Source organism: Aphelocoma coerulescens, chromosome 1A (assembly GCF_041296385.1).
Source record: "Aphelocoma coerulescens isolate FSJ_1873_10779 chromosome 1A, UR_Acoe_1.0, whole genome shotgun sequence".
Lineage (NCBI taxonomy): Eukaryota > Metazoa > Chordata > Aves > Passeriformes > Corvidae > Aphelocoma > Aphelocoma coerulescens.
In genome coordinates this window covers 19,513,764-19,541,374 of record NC_091014.1, presented here as the reverse complement: position 1 = coordinate 19,541,374, position 27,611 = coordinate 19,513,764, and the positions used below count along the sequence as shown (strand labels likewise).

Below are 27,611 nucleotides of genomic sequence, written 5' to 3'. Positions count from 1 at the left end.
ACTTTCCACACAGGGAGTTTGATAGGAGCTACAGCAAAGACTCCCTTCAGAAGAGCCAAGATGCTTGCGTCCAGAGAACCGTGATTTTCAGGTAAGCTTGTTCACTGCCAGCATTCCTCCTCATTTGATGTGACTCCACAATGCTTTAAGTCACAGGCTGTATTTACATTCAAGCCTTGAGTGAAAATTATATCACTTGTTTAAAAAGAAAATAATTTTTTTATGCTCTCTCCTCTCCCCTGGTTTGGAGATTAAAAATCTCCTTTACAAGGGTCAAGGTTATATTCACAGTTAAAATGTAGGGGAAAAAATTGAGATAATAATTAACCAGTAACCATTTAAACATGTTTCCCAATAAGCTGCTTCAAACTCACTTACTTCCAGCTATATATAAACTAGAACATTGTTTTATTACTGCAGAAAAAATGTGTGCCGTTCTCATTTAACCCCAGAAGAACAAAGAGATGCTGACTGTTGATAGAAGTAAACACTGTATTTTAAAATACTGCGGGGAAAAAAGCAGCATTAGTCTTTCCCAAGTATATTATGTAGTGATTTACTTAAATAGTACAGGTATAAACATAATATGATGGAATAACACTTGAAATACCTGAAACCATAAAATGTGTAGAGAAACGGAACATGGAAACCAGAGCCACTTGGCAAGTAATTCAACAAATTTTCCTGAGGTTAAAACAGCTTTTGGAAAATGAAAAGAACCAGAATCCAGGCTCAAGTCCAAAGAGCCAAATGGAAAACCCATATTTTCACATAGCTTGTTCTGTGGTATATTTATGATTACAATTGTTTGAATAATTTTTATTCAATGGTTGTCATAAATCCATCTGAAAATAAAAGGCAGTGTTGACTACCACTGGAAAATTGCAAATAAAATGTTTAATTTCAGAAACGGAGTTCACCATTTATAAATACACTAAAACATAATAAATGCAAAATTAGATTAGGCATAGGTAGAGTATTTTAACAAAGCTACAACTTTTCTAAAAGGTCATAGGCAAATGATGACTTGTTTCCCAAAAATGTATTCAATGAAAACTGAAATGAAAAGATGAACCATTCTAGAGTTAAACTAAGGAGAATGTTCCTTTCAAATTAAAATGCTGGCTATTTTTCCATCTTATTTGAAGTTTTAAGGGCTCTATATCCCATTTGCCTGATGGACACCAACAGTTAAGAATCAACCCTACTACATAAAGTTCTAAGCAGTGCACCATATCCATAAGGCTATTACTGAAAACCAGAAGATCAGTTATTTCTGTACTAGGAGCTTTAAGAGAGGCTGTTCTACACAATTGAAATTACATTAGGAGTAAGGGCTCAATTTTTACAATAGGGACCTCATAGTTTTGATGCACTAAAGATTAGAAAAGGCTTCAGAATGACATTAGAGTCTTTGTGGTAAGTTTCTTGCCTTTTTTGTACATGGCATTAAATAACAAGCATTAATTCACAAACTTTGAGAGAACTTCCCAACACCTTTTATAAATACCCAGAATATTTCTGTAATTCATTTAAAATGTAAAACCTGAACAGGAGAACCCAGAACGGGAAGTTTTACTACCGATTGCTGTATAACTCACATTCCATCTCATCTTAAATTTAAGATTTATTTTCAGCTATTAAGTCAACATTCTCCTGTAAACACATCTTCCTCAATAACTCTTCTTAATCCTTTAAGTACTTTAGGGCTTGCAGTTAAAAACACCATATGATAAAAAGACAGCTTGAACCCCATCTTTCATGTACAGCTTTCTTTTGACAACTACAAAACCTGTTTTCTTGCAATTAAAGCAATGTTCAACTAAAATACAGTACCTGGCTTATGGTTTTTACATAATAATTGAATAAAAAACTACAGAATAGAACTGTTTACATCTTTTTTTTTTTTTTTTTTTTTTGCCATTCTATTAAAACAAATGACTGAGCTTTTTAAAGTTCATTTACAATTATGGATTAAAACCTACATAATTTTGTATAATTTGACGAGACAGGCTATCTCTAGTGTGAACTTTTAAAAAACATATATACAATATCTGGCCTGAAGTACTATGAATAAGGCACATGTAGACATATTGAAAGCTGAAAAAATGAATCTAAAATTTGGAATTATAGTCACTGATTAGATGTCATACATGGCCCCTACTGGAGCAATTTAAAAATCTGAGTTATAGATAGTTAATATCCAGTGAGCAACAATAGATTTAGTCTAGCAGTTTGTTCATTAGTTTCAATACTGGAAGTATATTAAAGGAAGATTCACTTTCAAAAAGATAAGCTTTTCAAAGTGTTCAATCATTAACCTTGACTGACTAAAGTTGTTGCTTTCATTGGATGTACTGAACAATCTCTCTGAAGGAACAATGCTTGGTGGACAACCCAAGAACCTGACAGCCAATTTTGACAGTACTGGCCAAGATGACTTCTTAAAGTTCCAGTAAGTTAGAGGATCACAGTTATGCTCAAGTACTTCTTCCTCCAAGTAAGAAAGCACCATTTCCTCTGGTAACTTTGCTCTCTCTTTCAGGTCTTTTGTTTTCTTCATGTCACCCATGAGTGACCAAAGATTATCTTCCCCATACGAATTTGTAGATGGTGAACCTATATCACATCCATTGGAAACAGGTTTATCATCATCTGAGGTAGAACTCATTATTTCCAGCTCCCTGATTAAGTCTTGTTTATATTGTTCAGCCTCCTCTTCTGTAAATAACGATGTTTTATACCGGGGATCCAGAAGTGTAGCAAAAATGTACCTTGGATCATGAAGTGTGGAGGACAATCTACTCACCATAGCTTCTTTCAAAGATTTCAGCATAGTATCTATGCCCATAGTTTCCTCAAACAGCATTTCTATTTTTCTGTTAAGTATATGAATCATTGGAATCACTTGGCTTAGAGTAGACATGTGTGTACTCATCTCCCTACTTGCAGCTTCGAAAGGTTTGAGAGCATGACACACTGACTGCATGACTTCCCACTGATCACAACTTATCAGCTCCCGAAAGCTGCACTCTATTGACATTTCATCAATTGCTCTTTTCTGTTCAATAAGACGTTCAAGCATATGAAATGACGTATTCCACTTGGATGGAACATCTTGTATTAGCTGATGCTGAGGTAACTCATACTCCTTTTGCAACTCAGCTAACTTCTCTTTTGCTTTTGCTGACCGATGGACACGTTCACAGATCTTCCTTGCAATACTAAGCAAATTCTGAACCATTCTCTGGCTTTTAATGGCCTCATTTACAATTACATTAACAGTGTGACTAAAACATTGTACACTTGAATGATCACCTTCATTTAAAGTTTTCTCTATACTCTGATTATCAGTAACAGTAATCCCAATCTGAAGTCCAATGGAAGTAATCCATGTTTCCCACCAGTATTCTAACTGCTTTTGAATGCTGATTCCATTGTAGTCGCAATCAATCTGTGATACATTTAATAGTGCTGAACAATGGTAATCCTCACACTGTGGTCGAAATGAAGACTCAAATGTTACCCAGTGAGCCGTCAGGGTTAGATACTCTCGTGTTTGGTTACTCATCCATATTCCAGATGTAAAATGGATCACTCCACTTTCGGCTTCTTTAAGATGTGAAATAATTATTTGTTTTACATTATCATACATGTCTGGAATTGCTGTCCTAGAAAAGTAAGATGGAGAAGGTAAAGAGTACTGAGGTTGCAAATATTCAAGCAGCCTGTTAAAGCCAATGTTGTCTACAAAAGAATATGGCTGAAGGTCAAGTGCAATCATTTCGGCTACAAGACTTGTGATTTTTTTGGCAACTGGGTGAGAGTCACAAAACTTGTCATTGGTTTCATCAAAATTTGAAGATCCTAGTAATTCTGTGCGGAGTGGCATGTGATTATCCGTAGATGAGGATAATACTGTCTCTGGGACATCAGTTTTCAATACATTGTTATGAAACCGCTGCAAATGTCTTAGAAGGCAACTTGTGCCTAGGTTTGTTGGCTTTTTCCCCCTACTTATTATACGTCCACAGTGTGTACATATTACTTTTGTTGAATCTGCAGAACAAATTGAAAAGTGATTCCACAGTTTTGAGGTCTTCTTACTATTAACAGGAAATATAATTTGATTATCGTGTGTAACCATTGTAGGCAAGTCAGTCAACTTTGAGGATGAACATTCTGCAGAAGCCAAAGTGGCATAAGGAGAATTTGCCAAACTCACATCAAGAAAGCTTTTTTGGTTTCCAATTACATCAGGATGGCGTCTATATAGATGTCTCATTAAGCAGCTTGTGCCCACATCTCCTTTCTTACCACGACTTATCATACAACTGCAGTATCTACATACTGCTTTTAGACTGTCTGCAGGTGAGAGTGAAAAATGGTGCCAGACTTCTGACTTAAGCCTTTTCATAATCCTTTTATTTTGCTGAAACACAGCAGTAGGTTCAAATATTAGTGGACCTAATCCCTCACATTGTTTTTCAGGAGACGAAACAAAGGAGACTTCACCTATATCATCAGAAGATGACAGCATTGAGTCTTCCACTAGAGCATCTCCAGAAGTGATATTAGTATGGATCTCCTCAGAGATTCTGTCTGGAGAAGAGGAAACAGAAGTTGGTTCTTTCATTAGTTTTCCAGGAGAGGATGACATAGAATTCAGATCGCTATCTGATGGTAATAAAGAAGGCAAGAGAGTAGGAGGTGCAGTGTAGAGAGGTGGTATGCTGGTACCACCCCCATTCTCTTGCAGGACAATGGAACGATGGGCTCTCCACATGTGTCTTATTAAACAACTTGTTCCTAGGTCTTTTCCATTTTTTCCTCTACTGAATTCATTCATGCAGTGGATGCAAACAGCTTTAGAATTATCTAGAGGTGACAAATAAAAGTGTTTCCAGACAGCAGATCTCCTTCTAGAACCTGATGCACTCTTTGGAATTACAACTGTTTTTTCTGCTACATTCTCAACAGTGTCATCATATTGGTTGTTTGCTTGCTGTGGAGATGAACCAACCATGACTTCTTCTTTGCTGCACTTCTCAGAAACTGAGAGATCTGGTATTTCTTCAGAAGAAACAATAGAAACAGATTCCTCCATTATTCGATCTGGAGATGGTATTTTAGAAGCCATTTTCTTGACCAGTTTTATGGGGGATAACATAGAACTCAGATCTCCAACATCTGCAGATTGAGGTGGCAGCAATAACGTAGATGAAGAAAACGAAGATATACCTGGCATAGTTCCATTTTCTTGAATTAGTACAGTGGGATGTGCTCTCCTCACATGTCTCATGAGACAACTTGTACTCAGGTCCTTTTCGTTTTTACCTCTGCTAAATTCTTTCATACAGTACATACATATTGCTTTAGTGCTATCTCTAGGAGATATAAAAAAATGGTTCCAAGCAGGTGACTTTTTTCTGGAGCTTATGTTTCTGCTAGAAAGGAGGCTTTGTGTCACAGCTTCCATTGCTACATCGTACAGCGTATTACTATACTGAGAAAAAAGAGATCCATAATCATCTTCATTTTCTGTAGACAAATATTTGCCAGAGTTGTTCGTAATGAAGTTCTTTTCTTTGTCTTCCTGTTCATCGCTGCTGTCTGCATGTTTGAAATCATCTTGTTCTGTCTTTATATCCGTTCTTTCTAGAGTACAGTTAATGCTGTCGTCTTCTTGCTCTACTTTCAAGTTATTGATTTTACTTAATACAAAATTATCATCCATTCCGGGGGAATCTGCTTTACTCATGTCCATGGATGATAAATTCTTGCCAAGACTTCATTTATTAATAAATATAGATAATTTAAAAGATTATTTAAAATTTGATTAAAATTATGTATCTTGTATACTGAATGTAAAACAACATGTGTGCATGTGCTAAAATAATCTCTGGTTTATGAATTCTGTATCCGTGTTCTGCATAAGCAAATATAATTAGTCATGAAAATGCATTTAAAAATTATAGACTTAATTAATGGAATCTCATTTTTTCCCAGGATCAGGACATTTCAGGTCATAGATGAATGTTCTCAAAGACAGCGACTGCTAAATGCTTCATGTTGTAAATATAATCCTAAAAAATGAATGTTCTATTTTCTTGTTGAAGAAAGCCATTCTGTTCATCTTGATTGGGCAACTGAGATTCTTTTACACCATCTAGAAAAAAAAAATCAGAAGACAAAGTTGACTAACACACATTAAAGAACTACAGTAAAGGCAAAATGAAAGCAGGCGCTAAGTATTCTGTAGGTTTGGGATTTTTTTCTCCTTTGAGATAAAAACAATTCAGTGTACTATTGAAAAAAAGCAAAAGCCCAACATTTACTCAATACATTTATTGTGGGCAAATATGTGTCTATACAGACAGCTCTGGTTCAACTTTGACAAAATCTAGAGTCCAAGCATCACTTTTGTATTTGCTTGCACATACCTATGCCTCATCCTACATCATAATTCAACCACTGCATGCACACACATGTACTGAAATACACACACACATACATACCTAACCCCATATACTATATAGGTGTCTATATCTACCAATATATGTGAATACAAGCAGGCATTTAATCCCATTAGCACAGAACTATGTACTTAAATGTTATTTCACAGTCCTGTACATGTGAGCCCCTCATTACTGACAGCAGTCTTTAAAAAAAAACCAAGAAACCTCTGTAAGGGTGTCCAGCATTGCCACACTAATCACTCTTCCTCTGACCATAGTCACACATCTGTATTCATGCCATAACACTCCCACACAAGCTACTTTTAGAGTTTCATTATTAAAAACTGAAATGTTTAATTTAGGACAACTGGGCTGTATAAATGCTATATACACAGAGAGGTCTTCCAAAAGCATAGCAACATCACTCAGAAGCAAAGACACACACAGTCGCATATGCTGGTGCCTAGTGCAGCACTGCCAGCTCAAGTCCCTCACATACCCAAAAGTTACACTAAAAAGCCCATTTATAACATGACAGCTAATTTCAGTTGAGTAAAGATTCTTCGCCACCAATTCCAGTACAAACAGTAGGTTTCTGAAGTTGCATATAAAGTTGCATACAAAAGGGCAACTGCAGCCTCAAAAACTGGAACCCCCCCAATTGTCCCTTACAAACATGAAGAAGCTGTCTGCATTTATCGGTCAGTTTTTTCCCCACTACAATTATATTAGAATTTTAAATTTTGCCAAACCCTTTCCAATTCATTATTTTGTGTCATTAATGCAGTTACTGGTGCCTTCATTCAAGATAAACATTTTTGGCCACACTGGTGATACTACACTACGCATTGCAATTTTTGCAAACTAAATTTTATTAAACTCTCCACAGCTGAAGCCAAAACACAAATTTAAAATGATTATTTTAAAAACTTCTCACAGCTTTTACGTGTTACTAAAACACAAGAAGAATTGTGCTGATTCTTAGGGTGTCCTGCACAGGGCCAGGAGTTGGACTTGATGATCCTCATGGGTCCCTTCCAAATCAGCATATTCTATGATTTCAGCAATGGTGAAATTAGCTATAGCCACAAAACACATTAAAAAGGCTGTTACTCACACCGACATTTTCTCCCTGTATCAAGATCAATGTCATATTAGCTTTGTAACCTATTTTAACTAATTTTTCTCTGAGGTCTGTTTACAAGAGAAATTAGAAACACTCACTTTCTGTGAACTTCTGATTTATGGAAAGCCTAGCATAGTGATAACTTCCTTTCTTTTCCAGTGCAAGGGAAGTGGCAGGGAAAAAGAAAGACAATGATCTTACTGCAGCTATTTTAAGAAAAGGGAGATGGAGCAGTCAGAACTTGCTAAGAGGTAGGGAGCAAGTCTGCTTTTCTTTCTGTGTGAGTTTTAGTATTTGTGCCTTTCATTCTTGGGGGGGAGAAAAAAAAGATATTTTCAGATACCAAAAGGTATGAGGGTTGGGCATGAAGAACAATGAAGGGAAAGACTTGAAGAAAAGCCTTATATTTCTAGAAGAAATTTACAGTACAAAGGACTTTCCACTGGCTTGTGAAATCTCATGTGAGAACAATTCTGGCTGCCAGACTAAATTTACATGACTCAGTATAAAATTGAATGAAAGAGAAATTAGTGATCACACACATACTCATGATACGGAAGTACATGGATCTGGGACAAGAGAGAGTGTAATATAGCCAACCTTTTTTAATAGCAATCAATTCAAGAGGATTTTTGTTTCATCTTTACTTTGATCTAATCTGTGAATTTGGAGCTTGTACTGCAAACAGGAAAAGCAAGAAAATATAATAAGCTGTTGTGATTTAGGATCACAGAACAGAAAGGCTCACAAGCAAGTGACTTGATGCAGAGCTTACAGGACATAAATTATGCATAGAAGTGCCAAGTTACAGTAAGGACATTACAGAATCCTAGCTAGATTTGCACAAAATAAACACATATATCTACTGGCATCGGGTTCTCATGAAGCTGTGTGCAATTTCTTTGGCTCAGAACAGGTAATCACATCTTTATCCTTCAATTCCTGTAATTTCTCAACTATGCAAAACCAGTTCTAGGTTTTAAACAGAAAAACGTGCAGAGATGCTTCAAGTGCCTCTGTCCCAATAAGCAGTGACTGCTTAACACAGTGAAGCTTAAGGTAGCTGTGATGGGAAGATTTGAAAATCTGATAAATATGACCAGTTTCGAACTTTACAACCACACTTAACTAGATTGACATTCATTAACAACACATTGCCAGGGGTTAAGTTCTTAGTCATTATCAGCCATTATCACTACATATTCAAACACTTAGGCCCTAATCACCTTATCCTAAATTAGCTTTGAGTACACAATACCATTGAGTGGATGCCATGTAAGTTAAATACTGATGGCTGTGGTCCTTGACAGTCCTAAATTACTGAAGCTGAGGTGAAGAGGTGAGGGAGCTATTTGGACTTTGAAGCAGGAACCATGGTGGTAGTCTTCTTCCTTCCCTATTTCTCCTTGCTGTCACTGTGTGTTTTTAATATTCATACTCTCCTCCACCAAAGAATGTGGGATGCAATCTCATCTGCTCCTGATCCTATTACCTTTATTTCTTCAGGACTAAAAGTTTTTCTCAGTCCACCAGAAATCTTTCCTGATTATTCTGTATCCTTAGTTTTTGACTGCAGCTTTACTGCTTGAACTGTTGATTCACATGGTCTTTGTCCCCCTTTTGTGCAATTACACCTTGATCTCCCTTTGCAGCTACATGTTATTTATATATTTATGCTTAGCATTTACGAAAATGCCTCCATGCTGTTAACAGGGTTATTATGCTATTAGCAGCGTTAGAAAGCACTTACAGACTGTGGTCAGTTATACTACTTTAGTGTACTTATGACTGAGTGTAAGACAAGAAAAAATTATTTATATCTTGCCCACTTTAAGGCTGCTATAGGTCTTTGGCTACATAGTACATATTTTTCTCAGCCTTGTTTGCTGTCTTCAAGAAATTAGCAGAAATAGCTGAGATTAGAAGAGACAACCACTTCCTGGGAAATCCCCAAAGTTGGATGCCCCATAGAAGGCCTTGAATGTATTTTTTTCCATTTTCTTTCAAACATCTAAGCATGATTTTTGTTGCTTTGATAAGTGCCTGAATGGCAGAGCTCAGAGGGCTGCAATCAGTAGGGCAGTCTAGTCAGAGGAAACCTAACTAGAACAAACCTGAAACGCAGGAGGGTCCATCTGAATACAAGGAAAAGCTTTTCTTTTGACAGTGACAGAGCATTGGAAGTGGCTGCCCAGAGAGGTTGTGGAGTCTCCTTTGCAGATAGTCGAAACCCGACTGGACAAAGATCTTTTCCAACCTGCTCCAGCTGAACCTGCTTTAGCAGGGGAGCTGGACTAGATGATCTCCAGAGGTCTCTTCCAACCGCCATCATTCTCTGATTCTGTGTTATGATGTTACATGACGCTGTAAAATTAAGTCAAGCTACTTCCCTTCAAACACCCTTGCACATTCAACTGAATTTTCTTTAGAATACAGTCCCCAGAATACTCAGGGTTAGAAACATCGATATGCTTTTCGTCTCCTCCTCCCATGCCAACTCTATATAAGAGTCAATCTGTCTTAATAAGAAACAAAAAAAGACGGGAGTGTTTTAAAATTTTAAAGTCACCTGGAACAAAGTATGAATTTGGTTATGACCACGTTTACATAGCTTATTTACTCTTGGACCCAAGCAACTCAAAATTAAGGACTACTGCTAAATGAACAGAATATTCAAGAAGAAAAATGTTCTCAAAGGTATAAAAAGCTATAGGCAGTCAGCTCAAAGTGATTTATGTTTTTGAAATCTCCACAATGAGATACAGAGTCACCTTGCAACAAAAAAATCTTCAAAGAAAATAAATGTAACTAAAGAACAACTCTCTACTCAAATGCGCTACTCTGGACTATTAGCTCCTGAGCAGCTGCAGTCAGTGGCTTGCTGTGGTAAGAAGCCTGCAGAAACATTTTATAGGATTTTCCATTCAAGATGGGATTACTGAAAGAGTACAGTGGTTGACAAGAAACGTCTGGAGAATGTCACTGGTCCTGAGTGCCACAGCAAACTGCCATGACCAGAAGAAATCACTGCTGAAGGAAGGAGGTACAAAGTGAGACACTGGTGTCTCAGAATTGCAGAGACATACATTAACACACAGAAGTATGAAAAGTATGCAAGAACACTGAACCATAAGCTGATTATTTTTTGTAAAGTAGAGAGTAGCCTATAAGCTTTAAACAATTTTAGATTGAATAGTCAGGCAATAATCCTGAACTTGATTATATGACAGAATCTTGGTGCAAATAAGGGTCTAGAAAAAGTAGCTTAAAACAAAAAACTTTACATTATTATTGAAGAGGAAGTAGTGTAAATACAAAGACATACACCTGCAAAATGCAAGAGAAGTTTTTTCAAGAAAGATTCAAATTGTGGAGACAGTAAAAGTAAAAGCATGTACTAGTTTGAAAAAAAATCAGAAGTAGTGACAGATTTTGAGCATAAGATGTACATAAAAGCTCATTAAAAGTAATTTGTACAAACCAATGTCAGTTTTATAATAGCATTAATCTTGTTTACTTTTGGAAATGTACAGGCATCATTGAGAATACCAAATAAAAAGAAAAACCCTAAGAGCAAACAATATGAGCAAGAAGAAACACATACTTTAAGAAATTATTATTTGCTTCAACTGCAATGGCAGGTACTATGCTAATTATGAAATATTTGCTAAAGCAAAACAATTGAACAAAACAAAACAGAAACACACACACAAAAAACCCCTTCCAAAAATCCACAGAACACACATCCAAAATCCTAAACAAATAAGCAGAACGTATTCGTATAAATTTATAGTCCAGGTGAACCTTAGTGATTTTCAAAGTTGTAAATCCCTTGAAGAAAGAAGACTAAGAAGAGTGCATTTTTTCTATAGAAATTTTCTGTGACAAAATATCAGTACTAACTCACCCATAAGGAACTACAGAGGTCTGCAAGATACTGATCAATCAAAATGCAGAATTAGAACTGCAAAACTGGCATGTTAGTTACATTGAAACAAGGTGGGTCCTACTCTCAAGTCTCACAGAAGCTCACACGAATTGGCACAGATGTACAAGCATGAACTAGGGGTATGCAATAGTTTAATAATAAAGTACAGAAAGTCACACTTAATAGAAGAAAAAAGTTGTTCTGGACTCCATGGGAGGTATGATTAGTAGAGAGAACTGCTGGAAGAAAAAAGAGGTGACACCTTTACCCTTCCATTACATTTTAGTCACCTGAAGGGCAGACCTTATGAAAACCAGTAACTGCTGTGGTTTCCCAAAGGTTTTCTCTCCAACTTGTAAAACACCCTCTGACATTCACAACCCCATATGCTCCATCTGGACACAAAGGAATGAAGAGTGGAAACAGCACCACCAATATTGAACACTGCTCCTTGTTAACATGAATAGTCTTCCATGAGCTCCCTGGTGCGCTCCTGCTACTTGTCAGGACAAAACGCAGAGATCTCCAATTTGATGAAGTATAAAGATGCTCATGCCCCTTCATGTTGCTGGAAAACTCAGGGCTTGGTGTAAGCTGGGGCCTAAATCACTCATTGCAAGCAGAGAAAAAAAAACAAGGCATAGAGAGCTGAGTATTACAGTCACCATTACACTCTGAGTATTCAACTCTAATTACAAATGCAGGAATTTACCTGAATCAGAGACTAAAAAAGATAAAAATGGCCACTAAATGTAAACATTCCCCTCTTTCTTGCCTCTTGCCCCACAAAACATCGAATAATTTTACTGTGAACACACATGGTTTTAAGCAGTAAAATAGATCTGTTAGGGTCAAGTTACACTTTCCTGGTTTAGTGGACTCTTCTCTATGTTTTCTATTTTTCCCACCACCTCTAAATTAATAATAATTCAAGAAGGTAACAGCTCAGAAGTGAAAGTTTGTCATAGACTATTGTTAAATGGACAGCATTGAGTTAAAATCTAACCAGTACACAGAAAACACCTAACACTGTACACACTCAAACGCCTCAAATTTAGCCTCTCACTCTTCAAATATATTTTTATCTGTACAACTGTTTTCTTCTCTTGCTGCTGTATGACATGAAAAGTCAATGGGATGCTGTTTACTAATAATTTTCAGATATTCCCTGAAACCTCAGAAAAGATTCAAAACTAAAAGCTCCAGCTTTGTACCAGTATCTCCATCTGAAACCCTAAATCATCTGCAACACAGTGTGCATGCCAGCTCCTCCTGCACAAAACTACAGTGGCTCTTACTCCATTGTGTAAAAGGTTGAAAATAATTCATGACAGTGGTCAAAGTGAAGAGAAACAACAGGATTTCCAAATTAGCACCATTTAAAAAAAATACTTTGGAACAAAGTGGAAATGAAGATGTAATTTTTAAAGCAATGTTTATTTTAAAAAAAGGGGATCCAGTTCTTGAGTTATTACACTCATATCCTCAATCATAACACTTCTTAAAAGAATTGAGATAATGCTTTTAAAATATGATACATTACTATTATACAGTATTATACATTTCATATTAACCAAAGCATGATATAAATAAGGATGTTCATGTTAGCACATGTATTACTGACATTGGGCTGACATTTAGTTCTAGTAGCCCTCTTTAGTGGTGTAGCAGGATGCTCTGCCTGGAATGGGTGAAAACCAACTTGAACAATGCCCTATTTGCAAACCTACAAGTGGTAAATGAAAAAGGGAGCATCATGCTGCTTTTGGCATTGAATAATGCTGAAACCAGTCTGACTCATCAGTCCCAAAGCTAAACATCCTGATAGTGAGATGAAGGTTTGGTAGATCTGTTCCTGGATAAAAGAACAAACAAGTGATACTACTGATAACTTATCCAAAGCTGCTGAGCTCTCACAGCTGGAGACATCTGACCATCATCAGTCACTTTACACTATAAAAGCTGAATCCCAAATTTTAATGCAGGGTCTTTTGCCATAAGCCTTCTTGCAGCATATGTATGGAGATTCCTTCCCTGAGTGGAGACATCCCTCAAGATTACTCCTCTTACTCCTTGAGGCTGAGCTAAAGAGATTTGCCCAAGGTCATTCTTATGGGTAACATCAAGCTACTTAATTTTTGCCAGCTTAATAAAATTGCTTTAATAAAACTGCTTGAATACTGCTTGATAGTGCACTATACTATATAATAGTTGTTACAGTTTCTATACTGTGTAGTAAATAATTCTGCAAATCATTTGTATCTAATGATTATCATAATACATCACATATATATTTATATAAATATATCTGGTTTGCCATCCTTAATCCTGCAGGATAAAGTTGTATAAAGGTTCAAGTACACCTGTATAATCCTTTAAACAAAAGCCATTGACAAAGTGTGGGGTAAGATTGGATCCTTTCTGAGAAGGAGTTTGAAAGCACAAAGGTTCTTTCTGCACCCTGTGACTGAACAGGAGGGCTTCTTTAACGAACTTTGTCTGAAGCTCCCACTCTGCCCACTGGATTTGGCAAACAAGCTCAGTACCCAAATGTTTCATCAGACTCAGTGATGCAGGCTGACTGTTCAGCATGTGTAAGAATAAAGGTGTCTGACACAGGGTATCGAGTTCAAAGCTCAACCTTATTTCTGGAGAAATCAGTCTTCATAGTTTATCTGCCAATTTATTAAGCATATATCTATTTGAAGCATCATCCTCCACCACCTAGACTTTATAAGTAACACCCTTAAATATGCTAAAGCCCATAGCACATAAATCCCCATTCCACACGGTTTTGAACAGCGTTTATTTTATAAGTAAAATAAAAATGTAAAGCTACAACAACAAAACAATCACCCTGGTCAAAACAATGTCACTCCCAACTTTTAGTAAAAAAAGAAGCATGTTGCATTACCACCATACATAACATTATGTACCACTAGAATTAGTAGCACTATTCACACCTACAACCACCTGATAAGCCTTTAATTGTTGCTATTTTTTTTCCTTAGTGCACTAAAAATACCATCAGTTCTCAAATGGGACTATATCCCTTCACATGTCCTTTGCTAACTTCCCATTGCAGCACACTTTGTAATGAAGGACAAAAAAAGCAGGTTCTACACATGCTAATAATTTCTGTCCCAGCTTCTACTAAGAAATTACTCATAAAAAACAGATCTACCACACAAAGTAAATCACGTCAACACGCACCTACGATCCAAACTGTCTCAAGTGTTGAAGTGTTACTTCTTATTATCAGCCATGCAATACTTGCAGGATATGTTTCTGAGCTATTGTTCACACCTACCAAATGTCAGATCTTTCAATTGTTAAAATGCCAATGTTTTAAGCAATAGTTTCATTAAAACTTTAAGCAGGACTTTCCCATGTCTTACACATCAGCTCAGTGTTGCTACAGCAAATTATACATTTATTTTGATATTTTTATCTTTTATAATTTTTGACAAACCAGTATCATATGCTGATATGATGGGGAAATGCTTAATGTTACAAGAAATAAGATGGTTCTCTTAAGAAAAAATTTAGAGGTTTTTTTTACACAGCTGAAGCATGTATTGTTTGGCTTAGAGCAGTTTTAGAGCAGGACATCAAAGCTGCTTTTAGTTTCACATGCTGTACAATTTGAGGCTGACAGGAGATGAATGAAGGTTGCAGTAACACAACACAAGGGTAAAATGGAGAAGATAAAAATAAGAACAGAGTAGGAAAGATGCATCAGTATCATCGCAGAATAGGAAAAGCACACAACCAAAACCACAGTAACAATAGGTAAGTTAGAAAAGAATGAAAGGCAAAAAACCTAAAGATTTACTCCATATTGCTAGAGAATAGCAGCCCGCTTTCAGAAAAGCATCAGAAAATTCAAAGCAAAGCTCCTCTAATAACTCTTCTCTCCAAGTGATCAATTCTCTGAATAGCCCATTAGACTCTTCTCTTTCTCCTCCCATGCAGCCCACAACTGACAAAATAAATTGGATAGGATTAGTACAGATGATTTTTCTACTGACTACTCTACCTTCCTAGCTTACAACATAATAAAACCCCACTTTTGTGGGTTTTTTGTTAAATGTCTATCTTTAAATGCAGTAAGAATGAAACTTCAAGCACTTTATGGATGATTTCAAACAGTAAGAAACGAGACACCGGTAAAGAAGAAAGCTGAGGCTTAGAAAGCTGAATAGGCAGGATGAAACAAAAAAACAGTTAGGAAAGACACACCATATTTTGTGTAGTCAATCTTCTTGGAACTCTTACTGAAAACATCCATGTAAATAGAAAGTGGGGAAAAAACCTCACAGAATGTAAACTGAGTCCTTTACAGAATATATTACATTAACCTGTTACAACCATAACTTTTCTAATATAAAAAATGGAACTGTATCTGTTGAACTAAGACTACCATATAGTAGTATTTATTTGCCTGCTAACCAGATGAAGTCTGAAGATGTCTGTTTTAAAAACCCTTCACAGCTACCCATCAACCCAGTTCTGTGCTCATATTGATGCCAGTTGGTTATAAGTCCTCAGATAGTTTCAACGGTGCTATTGAGAGGTTTTTCATTATTTGTATACATTATATTTGTGTATGTGTAACATGACATAATACTGTGCTTGTATTAAAACATTTGTGTCCTGGAATGCTTGTGAACTTTAAGGAAGGTTAGACAGAAAATGTAATTCATAGTGCCCAAAAAGACAAAAGAATTTTTTCAAGAGTATAAACGGTAGTCTAAATACTTCATAGGGATTTTTTAAACCTAAGCTTAATCATTCTTTTGTCACAAAACTTTATTTCAAGTCAGAAGACACCTGGTATGGAGAAGAAATATTTCTTTGGAGAATCACTTGCAACTGAGGGTATTGTCTTTCTTCCTTACGTAATAAATATATAGAAGCATGTCTAGATTTTTCTTGAAGTAAGGAAAAGATCATCTCTTTACTAAATCTACTAAATAAACCAGAAAGCAATAGTCACAATACTATCCAAGGTAATTTTTAGAGTTCAGAAACCCTCAGTTTCACCACTGTGCCAGTGAGTACATGAACTGTAACAAAAACAAAGAGGTAACTTTAAAACCAAGCTTTCATATCACATACAGGCATAATGCACATGCCCATGATAGAGGTGAACTTCTTATGCCTCTTTCAAGAATTTTTTGTCATTCTGTATTTTCGAAGTAAATTGTACATTCATCAGTAGCATCTGACATTTTCACCTGAAATCCCAGTTTAAAAAACAATGATCACATCTCTGTCCCTCTCAAAACAAACCTTCCTATTCATGGAACAAGGGAGAGGGAGGGAGAAAGAAGTGTGCTTATCTCCGTATTCACTTGTCAACCAGCCAGTTCCTAGCCTCCATGACAAGAGGTATTTTCCTCTTAACCTCTTTTAGGGGTATATTCTCTTTGCATTCTTCAAGGGAAGGTGAGACTTTGCAAAGACTTAACTGATTGATAACCAAGCTAAAGGAAGCTGACACTGCTTCTACCAGCACCACACTGAGCACTAGGAAAGAAAACTCTCCCACCCCAGGCAAACAAACAGCTCCTTCTAACAGCTTCTTCTCCCAAAAGAACCATCCTACTGCCATAAACAGATCTTAATTTGACCAAATAAGGTTTTGCTCAAGGAGCAAAAAATACAATAAATTTTAAATTAAGAATAAAGCTTTTTGTAGTACTTACTCCAACCCATGCGGTTCATGAGCTTTAATTCATGTAATGCAACTTGGTTTTTAAATAAGTTTTACATAGTATGACTACATGGGTGTCCTATTCAGAACAGCACTATTAGTAAAGAACAGGTAAAGAAATGGATAACCCGTCCCATTCAGTTGATTTTTATTATTATAAATAATTATTTTAATAAACCTAATCTTTTGTGAGGCATAGAAAAGGGAAATAAATAAAAACATTTAGAGAAAAGGAAGAGGAATCTTCCTGCTCTTTATGAGCATCATTTTATTTCCTGTCATAAATGGATTATGGTAAGTAAGCCACAGAAGACAACTCAAAATCACTAGGAAAGGAAACAAACATAACCTCAATTCCTCCCATTTCCCATTATCAAAAGCAAGGATGCTGCTGACAGCACAGTCTGCACACTGTTTGGCTCCCTGAAAGCTGACCCACTCTTCTCACTGTTGCAGCAGCTATTAATGCAAGTCACAGCAAGTGACAACCTCCCATGAAATGAGTTTTACACTGTTGTCTTTTCGTTGGTTTTTTTTTCCTCCTGTCGGTACACAAGCTCCCATATCATGCATATCATGTTTCCATCTTTAATGCAGAATAAAGAAAGGGAACCACAGAGTAAAAACCAGAAAATATTATATGATTGCCATGAGGTATGCCACATTGCAGCACTGGGATTTTCAGTCTCAAATCTTAATTTAAGAAAAGCTGTCATGAACTAGAAGCCAGTAGTTGGGTGTGAGACATAAACAGGCAGCAGCTTTCACATTGCTTTGTTCTCTCCCACCTTCTCATGGCACATCTAACACAACTAGATTCTTTTAATCAGGAACTAGATTTTCTTCAATGATCTAAACTACACAAAAATTTCTGTATAGCATATGCACTGGAAGATGAACTCTTACAATGGATGCTAAAGGATGTGGACCAGTAACAACCACGGACCTACAAAAATTAAAAATTTTAACAGAGACAGTAACATCTGGACAGCAGAATCTTTGTTCTCACGAGACAGCAGCTCTTTATAAGTATCTGTTTTTAGGGTACCCACTGTCAAGAGAACTGCCTTAATCACAAATGAAGAAAGCATCAAGCAGAACAGTGAGCTTGCAGTCAACAATTATTTCATATGGGACTATAAATCAAGAAATAGTTCTTGAAGGTACCAAGACCAAATACTCACTTTCATTAGACAGGCAGTACTAAAGTGGATTATTTTTATTGAAGGCTTTTAACCTTGAGAGTCACAATAGAAAGGCACTTTAAGTATAATATACCACAGTGCTTGACATCATGTAATGAAACCGTGCAAAGCATTCAGTGACCTTGAGATGAGTATATTAAAATACAGCATTAACTACATGGAGAGTGAACTTCTGGATATTCTGGAAAAACAACATTGTCCCTTTTATCAGATTTCTTTATAGTGGTCTAAAACTGACCTGAGAGGCTGGTGCAAATGACAGCTACTCTCTCCTGCTCTTCAGCTCTGCTCTGGATTTGGAAAGCACTAGCAGTTCATTTTTGCTTGAGACTCTGATGAAGAACAATCCACAGACAGATTTAGTATGTAACAAAATCTCACACATCTTCTGTAAGTGTCACCCAGGAAAACTTTCCTTCAAGGAATGAATCTGTGAATCATGCTTTTAATTTTCTCTTCCTACAGAGCCCACAGTCTTACAGGGAAAGGCTGTCAAAGTTGGGGTTGTTCAGAAGAGAAGGCTCCAGCAAGACTTTAGACTAGCCTTTCAGGAAGAGGAGTTTGTAAGAAGGATGCGGACAAACTTTTTAGTAGGGCCTGTAATGATAGGAAAAGGGGTAATGTTTTAAAAAAAAGAGGGTAGAGACAAACTAGATATAAGGAATAGATTTTTTACAATGAGGATGGTGAAATGCTGAAACAGGTTTCCCAGAGATGTGGTAGATGCCCCGTCTCTGGAAACATTCAAGGCCAGGTTGGATGGGGCTCTGAGAGATGCGGTCTAGTTTAACATGTCCCTCCTCATGGCAAGGGGTTTGACTAGGTGGCCTTTAGAGGTCCCTTCTGATTCTATGACCCCCACCAAGATTTCCTAGCTCAGCATTTTCTCTGTCTTAAACATTTTGTCCATCTGTTGCTAACATGCATGTTAACCAATAATACAGACAGCTTAAAAATTTAACTATTTTATTCAGGGCACAGAGGGGATGGGATAAGAAATAAACACAAAGCTCTGAAATACTGTACAAGAACAACATTTATTGTTACTCTACATGTAAGTGCTAATCTTCATATGAACAATTTTTTTTCTAGTGCATCTTACTCAGGAATTTCAGGCTTCCATAAAATCTGTACTTGAAAGCTCAAACAGAATATATAAAGTTTTAATATTTTCAGACAAAAATCCTAAAAGAAACTATTAAAACTAAGTCTCTCAGTGAAGACATGAAATCTGATTAAGACACCTGTAACTTGAGTACAGGATGAATGCAGCATCTAAGTTACTTCCCCTATTTAAGCAGTATAATTCAAGCTAAGGATGTATATATGCCAACTGATACCACAGAGTAAGAGGTGCCCCATAAATCATAAAATAGCTACTATTTCTGTACCACTCTAAAGATATCCAGGCTTCCAAACTTCATTTTTAAGGGTCAGGCACTCATACAAACCTCCTGCTAAATTATTAAGCTCCATACAAGTCAATGCACACGCATACAATTATTCATTACTTTTATCCATTGTCTTCCTTTAAATTAATAAAAACAATGATACAAGACCCAAAACAAACAAGCTGCCCACTAGTTTATTGAGAAAACCAAACAAACTTACACATCTGTTCCACTGCAGGCAGGCGGCTTCATTTGAGGTTAAATACTTGCTACTCAAACTTAATGAGATGATTGTATCTAAGGAAAAGAAGAAAGTAATTACTTTTAATATGTTTAAACACATTAACTGTCACAGTGGCAACTCATGAGATGTTTCAAATTTCTCTTTAGGGGACAGCTCCAGGAGTTGCACTTACATGAGTAACTCTCACCTTTTTTCAAATCTCCAGCCCTCACAATTATCAAGAAAAATCAGATATTTTCACTTCAAATAAAAATAATAATAAAAAACCAGTATATGCCCCTCAGATGATTGCTAAAATAAAATTTAAAAGTCAAATTTTTGTACTTATTTTAGCACTGCTCCATTTTTTTATGCTTATGCTGAATGAAACAGTCTACATTACATGCAAGATTTGAAAGGAGGTTGCTGACACCTTTCCATGCACTACAGGATTCACCTCGTTACACTTTCTCTTCATAAGCTAAACATATTGCTTACACACTGCACCAACCACATGTATTAATCAACATGCAATAGCATAGGATCAACACAAGATTATCCTTCCTCATGTATGAGAAAGGAGCGACTGCAAGTGGAGAATATTAGATCACATATTTTGACTTAGCAACAAAACAGTCTATTGCAGGATAAATTTTTTGAGTTTTGCAACTTCAGTCCCACTGACCATTATACAGACATGAGTGTCATTGTGCAGAGGCCATAGCTGTGACACTGCCCCAGCACACTTAAAAAAACCCAACCCAACAAACCAAGAAAACATTTTGCCACCTTAGAAAATCCATAAGCTGCAAAGCATTCCCTCTTATATTGCAGTGATTACTCTTCTTAAACAGACTGAGATGTTTAACTATACATATATATATACACACACACACATATATACCCACACTTAGGGTTTTTTTCCTTAGGAAGGAGATCACCTCTTAGAGGGCACACAGTTCTGATGACTGGCTTAGTGTGCATTATGAAATAAACTACATATCACTTTTCTTACCAACATTTTATACTTAAAAACATTCCTATAGTGCCTCTTAAGCAATTGAAACACCTCCAGAGCTGTGCTGCTGGCTAATTTGACTGTGGAGATACTTTAGCTATCCCTATTAAAGCAACATTTAAATAATGTATGCAGAGAGGAAGGTGTCAGCCAAGGAGACACAGACCCACCCGAAGCAGGGTGCTCAGTGGAGCAGTTAGGGAACTCTCCTCAGATGTGGATTAAGCTCCTCAGGCAAAGCAGGGAAGTGAACCTGGCTCTCCCACATTCCTTGCAAGTGCCAGAGCCATCAGACTACAGGCAAGATAAAGTACAAATATGCATCTTTACACTCCCTGATGTCTTTAAAAAAAACCCACCAGAACCCCTCAACCCTTCCATTCCCATTTTCCCCCCTCTCTATTTGTTAAAGATGACTATAGTTTCAAGGCCGATCAAACATTTTGTTCAATTAAAATTAATGTTTGGGTTTTCTTGATTGTTTATTTTTGTGAGAATAATAACAAAGAAAAAGTAATTTTAGCTGGATTGCAGATTATTTTCTTTAGAGGCAAACACTGATTCAGAAAATAGCATACAGAATTACAGCAACAGGTAAGCAGCATAATTATTGAAAAGCCACTTAACTTATTTGGGGTGAAATAGGCACAAATTCTTTGATCATTGTCACACAAGAGAAATCTATTATTAAATATATTTTCCCATATAGTTTGCAAATAATTGCAAAAAAGTATTGCTAAAATGTTCAGCTGTTAAAAAAAGCCTATTTTCAGCCATGATTTTCAAGCGAGTGAGTACTGAACCCCAGACCTGGCTTTTATATTAAATACACTGAAAATGTCACTGCAAAACTTACACTAACACATCACAGGAAAAACATGTCTGTGTGACACTAGTGAATGCAAACTAAAAAACATGACATAAAAAAAAAAAAATCCAACAACCTTTCACACAGCTGTAACAACAAACTAGTAACCTTCTAAACGTTTAGAGACGGATCATCCAAATCTACGTGTCCTGAAACAACAAAGGAGGAAGGGAAAGAGGTGAGAGATGGAGAGGACGCACCTGCGCAGCAATTGCTAAAGAGAGCACACAGGTTTTGAGTTTACTTAAAGATTATAGTAATATAATAATATTTCTTATGTCAACATCCACTGGAAACCAGTCAGACTATAGAAAAGACTCATACCTCACTTTCCAGTATGTTGTCCAATATAAAAAAAACAAATCACTATTTATTCTGAATCATCACACTTGAATGAAAATAAGGGCCTTAAAAATCAAGCTATTTCCCTGTTGTTGCTTTAACAGCCCATCATATTGAGTTCTATCTCATCACAAAAAAAGCCCCAAAACCAAACCACAACCCCAAACCTAAACCAATACTACCATGGTTAAACTATGTATCACACTAATTTAGGCCAGAAGTTCCTTTGCTTCACAAAAAACAAAACAAAACAAAAAAACCCACCTAAAAATTACAATAAAAACTTTAGTTTTTCTTACTTCTTGACCAGAGAGCTTTAAACTCTAGATTTCACCTGAAAGCTACTGTTAGGCCACAGAAACTACTCAATTTTTTCACTAATTGGGTGAAATCAAACAATGCCATAGTTGTAAATTGAACAATACTGAGGATGCCAGTAACAAATACAAAATAAACAGCCAAAGATGTGCAGAAAACAAGGCACATCTGCCATATAAGAACACTTTCTTTGTGAAATCTGTTTTGAAAGTATACACTACAACAGGTAACATTATGTAAATTACATTAATTTATGTTGATACTACTAAAATACGTAGATCATCCCTACTTCAGGAAAAAATGTCAGTCATGATGAGTTAAACAGTCTGCTCTATATGGTGCAAAATTCCCCACTTAACTAACTATAATATTCTTTTCTATGTAACACTAAGCCAATATACATATGGCTGGTTATTTTAACTGTTCATTACAGTGGCAACCCCATAGCAAAACTTGCTCACTAAAAATTAAAAGCAAGCTGCAAAAAACAGGACTTACAAAACCCCCTGTATATATTCTTCACTGGGAATGGCAGCAAAATGCAGCAAGCTGTTGGAAAATACAACATGCACATTCTTTAACTCAAACTTTCGCAGAGGAAAAAACAAATCTCTCCGAAGTTAATGTATTTAGGATTCTAAAAACTTGAAGAGGACGAATTCCAAGAAAAAAGGGAGAAAAAAACTGAAAAACCCAGCAGGTTGAAAGGCCACTTCCTTCTGTAATACCTAGTTTTTACAAGTATTTGGTAGGATAGTCTATTTTAGTGGATGGACAATTTTAAATAAACATGTAATCTGTTGCCCTCCTGTATTTTCCAAGGCCCTATTATAAGTTTTAGTGATGTGTTATGTTTATTGAAGAAGACCCCCCTCTGCACTAAGCACCTGTGACAGTGGCTGTTCTACAAACACAATTCTTGCTTTGGACATTTAGCATCTTGGTTTAAAACAAGCCATAGATGGTGGAAACACCAGAGAGAGAAGCTGCAGGAGACAAGGTAACAGAAAGATAGCAAACATTACTCTAAGCTCATCACCTGTCTAGCCTTCTGCTGTTCTGTACTTTGCCTCTCACATTATCAATGAGGATGCTGTACCTGTCACAATTTTGCCTTATGTAGATGTAATGAATGAGTGGTTTGGCTGCTTAAAGAAACTGTCAAAGGTACTGGCAAAAGCAGGGCTTAATATGGATATGTGAAAATGCAACTTTACAGAGTTCAATGGCGAGGTTCACTTTACTACTTACTGCACATACTAAAGCATACAAAGGAAGATCAAATAAGCACTTTGGAATGATTTACACAAAAGCTGTGAATGCCAAAGCAGTAAGACTGTGAAGGATATGGGTGGAAAGATAAGGGTGTAGAAGGGTTTAGCAGCACTTAATATTTGAGTACTTTAACATTTACAAAGTGATTTGATAGTTTTCAAAACAATTATAACAATTACTTAACTATGGATTCAAAATAGTAACATTTGTACCACAGTCAATTAACATACAAGTAAAACGATGTGTACACCTATTTCTATGTGTGTCAAGGTACCTATGAAAAATTCCCCTCAAATTCACTAAAATACATCAAATCCCTTTGCATTTCCCAATAGGCAATGTTTGCACCTTGAGGAACATGGAGATGGAGGGTGAGGGGCTGACAGTCATTGAGTACCACCAACTTGAGGGTTTGTGAGCTCTGGGAGGCGCTGGCACAGCCTGCTGCAGTCCAGGCAAGCTCAAACAGCCTCACCTAGGATTGCTGTTTATAGGGTCAGAAGATCATTGATTGACTTTGATCATCAGTAAGCTTCCTTCCTGACCATAAATCAAGTCAGTAACTACTAAGCATTTTTCCCCAAAGTGCAGTAACAATGGCACCGTTCCACTTGGGCTACATCCAGGTAAATGGTTTACCGAGGCTACAAGTGGTAATTGCTTATCCTTTGTTTCCCACCTTTACCACGCCAGAGCTCCTGGTACGATCAGGGACTGCCTCATGGCCTAAGTGGTACAGTCAAGGGACAATTCAACACTCAGCTGGTTTGGTGACGGCTTACCAGGAGCTTCCAAGAAGGCAGAGCAGTCACAAGGATGGGGGGTGTTACATTGCCAGAAGTAAAAGAGTTGTTACGCAACAGTACGAATGTTCAGAAAACTCTTCTTTGAGATGCTTAGTTTAGGTATTTCGTTTTACTTATTCTCAATCAATTCTTACATATGACTGCTCTGGAGAACTCTTATGGAATAAATTCCTCAATAGCTGCAAGGTACTAGCAACATAAAGTACCAAAGTAGACACACATCCAACTGTACAAAAACTGTCAGCATCTTGCCTTTGGTCTTATATCTAGTGGACAGCACTCAAATTTTTAATAGTCCACAAAAGAATTTATGTTGTTTCTAACAGAATTTTTTCCTCTGCAAGACCAGTCTCCATAGTGAATAATAACTAGAATGCCCCTGCCCAGTATTTGCACAAACACAGCTTCCTAGTAGCAGCATAGTATCTTGAGGATAGTTGATAAAGTCTTCCAGACTTCACTCCCCCCAGTATGTACTCCACAAAAATGTCCTCCCAAGGGTGTTCGTCTGCTCTTAAAGTGAAACACTGCATTACTGAAGATAACCTTTAGAAGAAAAGTGCTGTGCTCATGCTCTTGAAAGGCAAAACAGATACACATGTATAGCGGGCCATAAAGTCAACAACACGTGAGGAAAAATCTGCAAAGTACATTCATGTTACAGGGGCTTGAAAAGTTTTCTCTACTTAGTATTATATGACAGCTCATGCTAAATTACTAAAATTTCTCAAATGAACCCCCCAGAAACAAGACAGGACTGCTTCTAACACATAAGCACTAGGGAGAAAAGTCTCTACACTGCAAAGCCCAACCCTACTAAAGTTAGCAATGATAAATAGAAACACTTAATGCAAAAGAGGCTTTAACCTTTCAATACAATAATAAATGTTTTTACACTTTTAGTAGGCTGTATACACAGCAGACAACTTTAAGTGTATTGGACACCCTGAGAAATCCCGTAAGCGTTCTAACACAACCACTCTAACACCACCAGCTGTCTCAGTGTAGACCTAGAAGCTACAGAAGACATTTTTAAGCAAAATTACCTCGCCCCAAGTAGAAAACGAGAGCAGCACTACATGGAAACTAAATTCTGCACTTTTCCGAGACACTTTCTTGGGCGACTCTGCCCAGGAGGGATGGCTGAAACTTCACCGCAAACAAGCACAGACGCGGTGGTTACGCCGCGGCCGAAGCCACTGGCGGGCGCCTGCCCACCTCGTGTCCTGTTTCTCGGGGGGAAACGCTTTTTAGGATTTCCCGGGCTTTCCGGTCCCGGCACCCGACTCGGGAGCCTGTACGCAAGGCGGTCCCCGGTTCGCACCCTGAGGGGGGCAGCGGGCTCTCCACCCCGGTGCTGCCTGGGCCATCTTGGGTCGGGATAGCAGCGGCCACATGGTCACCGCTCCCTCCGCGGGCCCGGCTCCTGCGGCCCCGCCAGGTGGGCGCGGGCGCTCAGCCCCGGCGGGTCCCACCGGCCCGGCCCGGCCGCGCACAATGCCGGGGGTGCTCGAGGCGCGCCCAGCGCCGCGGCGGACACCCCTCCCCGGGCGGGGGGCGGTGGGGCCCGCCGGGCGGCCCGGGACAGCACCAGACCCCTAGGCACCGTCGACCTCCGTTCACCGGGCCGTCTGGGCCCCCCGCGGGGCCCCGCAGACAATAGAGCCGGCACCCCGGGCCTGGTTCCCGGCTTCCTGCACTGCCCCGCCGCCACACGCCCCCTCCCCGGCCTAGCGACGCTGTCCCGCGGGCGCTCCCGGGAGGGACAGGGCGCCGCCGGGCCCGGGACGCCTCACAAGGCACCGAGGCCGCTGAGGCCAAACGCGGCGGTGGCGGGCACGGGGGCGGGGGGGGGGGGGGCTAGAGGGGTGAGGGACCATAGGAGCAGAGAGCCAGACCGCCCAGCCCGGCGCCCTCCCGGTACCGGAACGGTGCTACTCACCTCCCCGGGCGGCCGCCGCGGGGGAAGCCAGAGATCGCCACTGCCGCCACCCGGCCGGGCCCGAAGGAGTTAAGAGGAAGGGCCGGGCGGGCCCGTCCCATTCATTACCCGGCGCTTTGTCTCCGCCGCCGCCGCGGCGCTGAGCAGCTGCCCCGGCTCGGCCGCCGCGGGGCGCGGGGCGCAGGCGCGGGGGGCGGCGCCACGTACGGCGCGCGACATGTCAGCGCGCCGGGCCGCAAAATGGCCGCTCTGGGCTGCGGTGCTCGGGGGTTGCGGGGTCCTTTCGCATCCGTGTCCAGGCGGTGCCCCGACACCGGCCTTCTCCGCAAGGGCGCGGCCGCTGGTCGCTGCACCGCACTTCGTTCCTGGGGCGGCTAAGGGCGGTGGCTGCGGTGGTTCTGAGGGCGGCCAGCCGGGGTCGGGGCGGTTCCTGCGGAGTTTCAGGCCTGGGGAGACCGCCGGGGCCTCTGCCTGGTCGGCTGCGCTTTCCAGGGAGGCCGCGGGCGGGCGCCTCGCATTCCCCATGGGCCGGCCGTGGAGAGGCCTTCCTGGGCATCGTTCCGCTGGAGCGGGCACGGACCTGCTGTTCTGAGCTCAGCCCTCGCCTTGTCAGGAATTTAACCTCCATTGTTCGTATCCGCAGTTAAAGAAACCCACCTTGATATGTATTCGTTGTCTAATGCACAGCGGGTTTGGTTCTGGGTGCTGTTTTAATATACTCAGTCTGCCTCGGAGGAGCCCTTGGTGTGGCGTTTGAGTCTCACCTGAGCAGCCATCCCAGGGAAGGATGTTTAGGGCTGAAGGGAACGCACTGCGCCGGTTCAGGGAGACAGTGGCCCGCTATATGCTTAAAGCTACGTGGATAAAGCTCCTCCGGATAAGGTTCCGGTGTTCGGCTGTAGGTCGGTGATTGTCTTCTCCGATTGAGAAACATTAGTTGAGGTCCTCAATGGGCCGAGTGATCCAGGCTTTTCGGGGGGAGGGGTGAGGGT

The 27,611-nt window shown here is 39.0% G+C and overlaps 1 protein-coding gene across 4 annotated transcripts; it reads right to left on the bottom strand.

Annotated features, from left to right (window-relative positions):
* Nucleotides 1-875: 875 nt before the first annotated feature.
* Nucleotides 876-26,784, bottom strand: ZBED4 (zinc finger BED-type containing 4). Of its 4 annotated transcripts, XM_068995611.1 has the most exons (4): nucleotides 26,620-26,784; nucleotides 20,048-20,124; nucleotides 18,675-18,768; nucleotides 876-6,169 (listed from the first exon to the last, which is right to left on the bottom strand). In XM_068995611.1, exon 4 carries the CDS (start codon nucleotides 5,765-5,767, stop codon nucleotides 2,249-2,251), a length of 3,519 nt encoding a protein of 1,172 aa, XP_068851712.1. In that variant the 5' UTR covers nucleotides 5,768-6,169; nucleotides 18,675-18,768; nucleotides 20,048-20,124; nucleotides 26,620-26,784; the 3' UTR covers nucleotides 876-2,248. The 4 variants fall into 4 exon arrangements, 3 of the variants coding, with proteins under 3 accessions (XP_068851712.1, XP_068851703.1, XP_068851720.1); XM_068995602.1 differs by lacking the exon at nucleotides 18,675-18,768; XM_068995619.1 differs by lacking the exons at nucleotides 18,675-18,768; nucleotides 26,620-26,784 and adding an exon at nucleotides 25,724-25,775.
* Nucleotides 26,785-27,611: the final 827 nt, after the last annotated feature.